Source organism: Sinocyclocheilus grahami, unplaced genomic scaffold (genome assembly GCF_001515645.1).
Source record: "Sinocyclocheilus grahami isolate Dianchi unplaced genomic scaffold, SAMN03320097.WGS_v1.1 scaffold24.1, whole genome shotgun sequence".
NCBI classification, from domain to species: Eukaryota; Metazoa; Chordata; class Actinopteri; order Cypriniformes; family Cyprinidae; genus Sinocyclocheilus; species Sinocyclocheilus grahami.
The window spans coordinates 1,972,022-1,978,394 of record NW_015505203.1 but is presented as its reverse complement, the minus strand read 5'-3'; the positions used below and the strand labels follow the sequence as shown (position 1 = coordinate 1,978,394).

Genomic DNA, 6,373 nt, shown 5'->3' with positions numbered 1-6,373 from the left:
CCCTAAACCTGAGCTTCAGTGGCTGGACAGTAAAGGAGAGAATTTGACTTCTGATAATGAAGAGACACATAAAGATGCGAAGGGCTACAGCGTGAAACACAGGATCACTGTGCATGAGTCAGTGTAGAGTCAAACTGAGACATCATATGGTGCAAACTGACATTATTGTCTCAAGTAAGTATGAATTGGGTTTGTCTTTCTCAAATTTCCAAGGTAATGTGATGCAGTCATAATGATTCAGAATTCATTACGATTTAATCACAGATTTGCACATTTATTGTACAGAAAATGCCTAAATTCATGTTTATAATTTGCATATATAATAAGTATACAGGTGCATCTCAATAAATTAGAATGTCGTGGAAAAGTTCATTTATTTCAGTAATTCAACTCAAATTGTGAAACTCATGTATTAAATACATTCTATGCACACAGACTGAAGTAGTTTAAAGGGGTGGTTCACTGGGTTTTTTTCTAGGCTTGATTGTGTTTATGGGATGCAGTCTAACATGTGTTTATGCTTCGTTTTTTATCTTTTTTTTAATTATTTTTCACATAATTTACCTTTATTCCACACCGATCTGTCCCTTCTCTAACAAACGCCTCGATTATTTCCTGTTTTTATGAAGCCCCTCCCTCAGAAATACGCGATGGGCTGAGATTGGTCAGCTGGCTCAGTGTGTTGTGATTGGCTAAACCGCATCTACAGCGCTTCTGAACATCCCGCCCCTCAAGCTCAGAATGTGCTTCAGTTGTATTGTAAACAATGACGTCCTCTATATTGCTTATCAATTTGAGCCCAATTGAGACGCATCAGTAATTCAACTCAAATTGTGAAACTCATGTATTAAATACATTCTATGCACACAGACTGAAGTAGTTTAAAGGGGTGGTTCACTGGGTTTTTTTCTAGGCTTGATTGTGTTTATGGGATGCAGTCTAACATGTTCATGCTTCGTTTTTTATCTTTTTTTTTTATTATTTTTCACATAATTTACCTTTATTCCACACCGATCTTGTTAAATGTGAGCCAAAATCATCACAATTAAAAGAACCAAAGACTTAAACTACTTCAGTCTGTGTGCATTGAATTTATTTCATACACAAGTTTCACAATTTGAGTTAAATAAAAAAATAAATGAACTTTTCCACGACATTCTAATTTATTGAGATGCACCTGTACTGCCACTAGGACAGCACCCTTTCAAAAGGTACTAGTATGTGCTTTTAAAGTACTAATATATCATTTTAGGTACAAATATGTACCCAATAATGGGTAAATAAGGTACAAAGATGTACCTTTTTTTAGCTTTTATACCGTAGAGCAGTGTTTCCGGTTGGGAAAACACTCCTTTTTTTAATATTTTTTAAATTGCAAAAATTTTCAAAAAAGCATCTATTATATAATATCCATTTCTGATGTCGCCAATAATTAGAGATGCACCGAAATTTCGGCTGCCGAAAATTAGCTCACCGCTCAGGTTTCACTTTCACGTGGTGTGACGCTCCACGTATTATCCCGCTCTACACGTGTGCGCTCCCGTTCAGTCGCTCCACTCGTATACCGCTCATGCGAATCGGAATGGCAAAGTCCACTCAAAAATCGAGCCGACGGGAAACATGGATGTAGTACAGTATTGTTTCTGTCTGCAATAGCCCTACTGTGTTGTAACATGGTGTGGTATATGGGCAACTCTGTTAGAAAAAAAAAAAAAAAGTTAGAAATTCAGATATTGTGACAATTTATTTTGTAGGGTGCCACAAGTTTGTTAAAATTTCCAAAGGGTGCCGCGACTAAAAAGAAGGTTGGGAAACACTGCCGTAGAGTACCGCCCCAGTGACAGATTTGTACTTTTTTCGAGAGTGTATAATTGAATCAGGTTTTCATTACAGGTAAAATATTTCACATCTGGAGAACATCAGTCATTTGCATGTCAATAACAGTTGTTCTCAGCATCATTACTGCAGTTGCAGTTGCTACTTTTGTTTACATAAGAAGAGGTGATGTCCATTTTTCACTAATTCATATACAGTAGATGCAAAATAACTAGCCTTTAAAAAGTCTTAATTTTGTAGTCGCATCTGAACGGAAAGAAATGGTTGCAAAATTATAATGTTTATTTATCTTATTCATATTTCTACATTTCTTCAGTTCGCTATTTGAGGAGGATTCAAAAAGGTGAGCTTATGTTTTGAATAGGTCCTGATTATTCCAAAAACAAATCAATTCAATATAATATCTAAATGTGTGGTATATTCTTCGAATTTACTGTTGCTTATGTTACATTAATTGTGCCCGAAATTGTGACTATAATGATTCATTTCATTATGAATAAAAAAAATGCATTGTAATCTTAATGTGATTTGTGGAATTTTTGTGTTGGACCAAATTTATTTTAAACACATTTAAAAACATTTTAAACATGTCTTTTTAGAGTTCACAAAGACAATGAAATATGCAGGTTAGTAAGAATGGGAAAATTTATAATTTTTTAATCCATTGGCATCAGTAGTCTTGAATCAGCTCTCATTATGCAAGTAATTATAATGATTTTTTAATTTTCATTAGCGGATGTGACACTGGATCCAGATACAGCTCATAAGTGTCTCATCTTGTCTGAAGATGGGAAACAAGTGCGACGTGGAGAAAAAAAACAGAATGTCCCAGACAACCCTGAGAGGTTTGATAAATGTGGGAATGTCCTGGGAAAGCAGGGATTCTCCTCTGGAAGGTTTTATTTTGAGGTGCAGGTGAAGGGGAAGACTAATTGGGATGTAGGAGTGGCCAGAAAATCCATTACCAGAAAGGGGAAGATCACACTGAGTCCTCAGAATGGTTACTGGACAGTGCGGTTGAGAAATGGGAACCAGTATAGTGCCTGTGCTGGACCCACTGTCTCTCTCTCCCTGAAAGTCAAGCCTCAGAAGTTGGGTGTGTTTGTGGATTATGAGGAAGGCTTGGTCTCTTTTTCTGATGTGGAGTCCAGGTCTCATATCTACTCTTTCTCCGATCAGTGGTTCACTGAGGATCTCTATCCGATCTTAAACCCATGTACAAACATTAAAAGCAAATACTCTGCCCCACTGATCATCTCATCTGTTAATTTCAATGAGTGAATGAACTTACTAATAAATAAATATAAAATTAAAAATAATTGTATTATATTATATTAAATTGATCAAAAACATTGCATTCAAGGTAAATTTTTTCAGGTCTTGCGTTCACTGAATTAAACCCATGTGAATTTACTACAGACTTTGCAAAGAAAAGATCAGTATATGCATTGTCTAGTAAGATGTAGCATGTGTTGTAGATTGGTAAAATTTAAATCAGTTTTCATTCAATTTTATTTTCAGCAATTGCTGACATCTTGTTTTCAACACTGCCTCTTAAATTATGTAACTCTTTGTAAGCATGTAGAGTGCATACAATCACTGTGATGTTTTTATTGTTTTTCAACTAATAAGTATAATCTGTTGTGAAAATGCTGTATAACTTGTATATAAAGTTTGAAAATTGTTAGAATTCTCTTCCACTATGCATATGAGGATTTTTCAGGTGACTTTATACACATCTCCCTACAGTACTACATATTGTCTAATGATAAAATCATATGTAAGATGGAAATACATTGCATAATATCTCTGAATATATAATTTTAAGAAAGAGATTCTTCATCCAGAAAGTGGATGACGAGAAGTCCAGGCTAATAAAAAAGAAGCAAAAAATTAGCTCATAATTGCATATTTCAGTTGTAATAATTGACTCATCACCTCCTTTATCACAATTAGATACATTTTTTAAGAGAAAATAGAAAATTAGGATTTAGTATGCATTTTGACAAGAATATAATTATGTTTTTGATATATGCTATAAATAAACTCAACTATTAATTATACACCCTACATGATAACTTCCTTAAAAATAAGATTAAATTCCTTAAAGCTCTTCCAGCTTTAAATGGCAAATTATTTTAACACACAACAAGAAACAGGTTACTGCAAGAAAACATTAACAAATAGAAAAGGTATTAAACTAAAAAATATTCTTCATAATGAATAAAACAGCTGAAAAACAATTAACAAAAAACAAATTAAATTAATGACACTTTTGCCATTTTACTTTCTGATTATTATTATCTGATTATTGTTTGAGTACACAGAGTATTTCCACAAGGACAGCCCATGGAGCGAGGAATCCAACTCCTCAGAGAGGATTAACGCTCAAAAGAAAGCACCATACTCACAATAACCCTCACTGGTGAGGGGAGCAATTCTTCCAGAGTGTGTCGACAGAGACACACTAGTTGAGTGGAGCCCAAGGAACCGGGGTCTAACCAACTCAGAAAAAGGGAACGAGGTCAATACGGCTCTGGTATCACAAAGGCCAACGGTCCAGTCAAAATGCTCAGAGAGCTTGAGGAACCAGCGCAGATTGACACCTTTATTTGTTTGCAGGCAACGAAGAGTCTGTGTTTTGTACGGGCCTGCAGAAGCTTGGGTAGGGTTTCTGGCAGAGAAGCTGTAGAATACCGTTTTAAGGTTTTTAGACAGAGTCATCTCAGGCCCTAGGGTCTGTGGGTCAAAGGTTAGTTCTGAGACTGGATTTTGATCATCCTGAACAACTGAGTGGAATTTAGGATCAGCAAAAGCAAGAAACCTCCTCAATAATTTCTCCATGCTTTCGGATCTCATTAATTAATTTAGTGCGATCAGGTCCTGACTCCAAGCCCTGTTTCAGATCCACTGTGCGAGTCTCCATTATAGCTTCGTGTACACTGGCAAATTTCTGCAAGAAGCTGAAATCATCATCTTCCTCTAGAGCCAAACTGATAGCTCGCTGGGCAGTCTGAAGAGCGCCCAGTCTGGCTGATACTGAAGTCTGTAAACACGTGAAGACCAGATCCTTCAGGGCTGATCCAGTCTCCATCAGCTGACCAACACAGTTCTCCAGAGCCTGCATTTGGTATTTGTGCCACTTTTCCAGCTGTTTAGCCTGGGTCTGCCTCTGAGCCAGTGCTTTTAAGTCTTCTTTCAGTTGACCTGCCAGCTCCACGGGCAGTCTGAAGCGTCTTCATGTTATGCAGCCGATGTCCTTCCTCGATAGCACAAGACATGCACACCAGCACGTGATCATCCAGGCAGAAGTATTCCACAAGCTTGCCGTGAGCTGAGCATTTGCTGGCCTTTTGGAGGAACCTTATTTTACAGGATTAGTCAGTGAATGGGTTTGCAGCAGCACTGGAGTGGTCAGGTGGGTCTGCAGGTGCTGAGCACACATAGAGATTTCACACTTTAAGCAGGTCTTCAGCGCTGGGGTTTTCACCTCCACACATAAATCACAGCTCACAAAGTGTTCCTTGGGAACTTCAGGCGTGGCCGACATGATTTTCTTGTTTTCTCTTCAAATGTTCTATGATCTCTTTCTCTGTCCTCGCTATGATGAGTCTGTAAGGTGAAACCCTCTAATACTTTCTTTGTATACACAGCAACTGACCTTTGGTCATTTTTATGGTACGTGTTAATGTTTTACTAATGGAATGATGTTTGCTAAGATCCAGAGATGTTTATGATGGTTCATCTTTATTCTTTTACTATGGACAACACATCTACTATAGCCACATTTTTATTTGATCCACACTTCCTCATGACTAATTTCTGAGTTTATCATTAACAAAGTTAAATAACTACTTAATTAATCCTCTTTGGCCCATGTGAAACATAAGGCTGTGATAAAATTAAATGAATATTAAATTAAATTTTTTTAACTTGAATGTAACAGTAGGCTACTTATCATCAACTCCAACTCTTCCTTCAAGTTCTCAGCAAGTTCTCTCATTTTTGTTCTGCTTTGATGTACTTACTATACCAGTACTAATTGAACTATATTTGTGACCCTGGAGCACAAAACCAGTCGTAAGTAGCACGGGTATATTTGTAGCAATAGCCAAAAATACATTGTATGGGTTAAAATTAACTATTCTTCTTTTATGCCATACATCAATGGAAAGCTTATTTATTCAGCTTTCTGATGATGTATAATCTCAATTTCAAAAATCGACCCTTATGACTGGTTTTGTGGTCCAGGGTCACATTTTGTCTGCGAGAGAGAGAGAATTGCCCCTCTGTAATAAAACAAAATGCATGCCATTCAGTAACAAATCAAACGTGTAACAAATTTAATGTAAAATACCCAGTCACACTTACACATATCATTTGTTTTCATATGAAGCAAATTATAAATGCTAGACTAACCTCTAATCTAAAACCAAACATTACATTTATTTGTTAATAGTTTTTCTAAATGAGGGCATCCCTGAAAGTATTGGTCTTATACAAGCCAGTTATATAGACAGTTCTTAATTCATCTTCA

At 36.5% G+C, this 6,373-nt stretch overlaps 2 protein-coding genes across 2 annotated transcripts; one reads left to right on the top strand and one right to left on the bottom strand.

Annotated features, from left to right (window-relative positions):
- The first annotated feature begins 27 nt into the window (after positions 1-27).
- On the top strand, positions 28-3,117 carry LOC107563179 (E3 ubiquitin-protein ligase TRIM39-like). Its single transcript, XM_016247983.1, has 5 exons — positions 28-174; positions 1,894-2,001; positions 2,153-2,179; positions 2,436-2,462; positions 2,570-3,117. Exons 1-5 carry the CDS (start codon positions 114-116, stop codon positions 3,115-3,117), a joined length of 771 nt encoding a protein of 256 aa, XP_016103469.1. The 5' UTR covers positions 28-113.
- A 542-nt stretch (positions 3,118-3,659) lies between these two features.
- Positions 3,660-5,386, bottom strand: LOC107563172 (E3 ubiquitin/ISG15 ligase TRIM25). The gene is given in 5 exon segments (XM_071582329.1): positions 3,660-3,707; positions 4,369-4,684; positions 4,686-5,057; positions 5,059-5,194; positions 5,197-5,386. Coding segments are annotated over 5 exon segments (1,062 nt in total).
- Positions 5,387-6,373: the final 987 nt, after the last annotated feature.

What these genes read in the sequence shown, in the direction of transcription:
- LOC107563179 (XM_016247983.1), top strand. Translation starts at nt 114, where the DNA reads ATGAGTCAGTGTAGAGTCAAACTGAGACATCATATGGTGCAAACTGAC. An exon ending in AACTGACATTATTGTCTCAA is followed by an intron (nt 175 to 1,893) that starts GTAAGTATGAAT and finishes TTTTCATTACAG; the next exon opens with GTAAAATATTTCACATCTGG. An exon ending in TTTGAGGAGGATTCAAAAAG is followed by an intron (nt 2,180 to 2,435) that starts GTGAGCTTATGT and finishes ATGTCTTTTTAG; the next exon opens with AGTTCACAAAGACAATGAAA.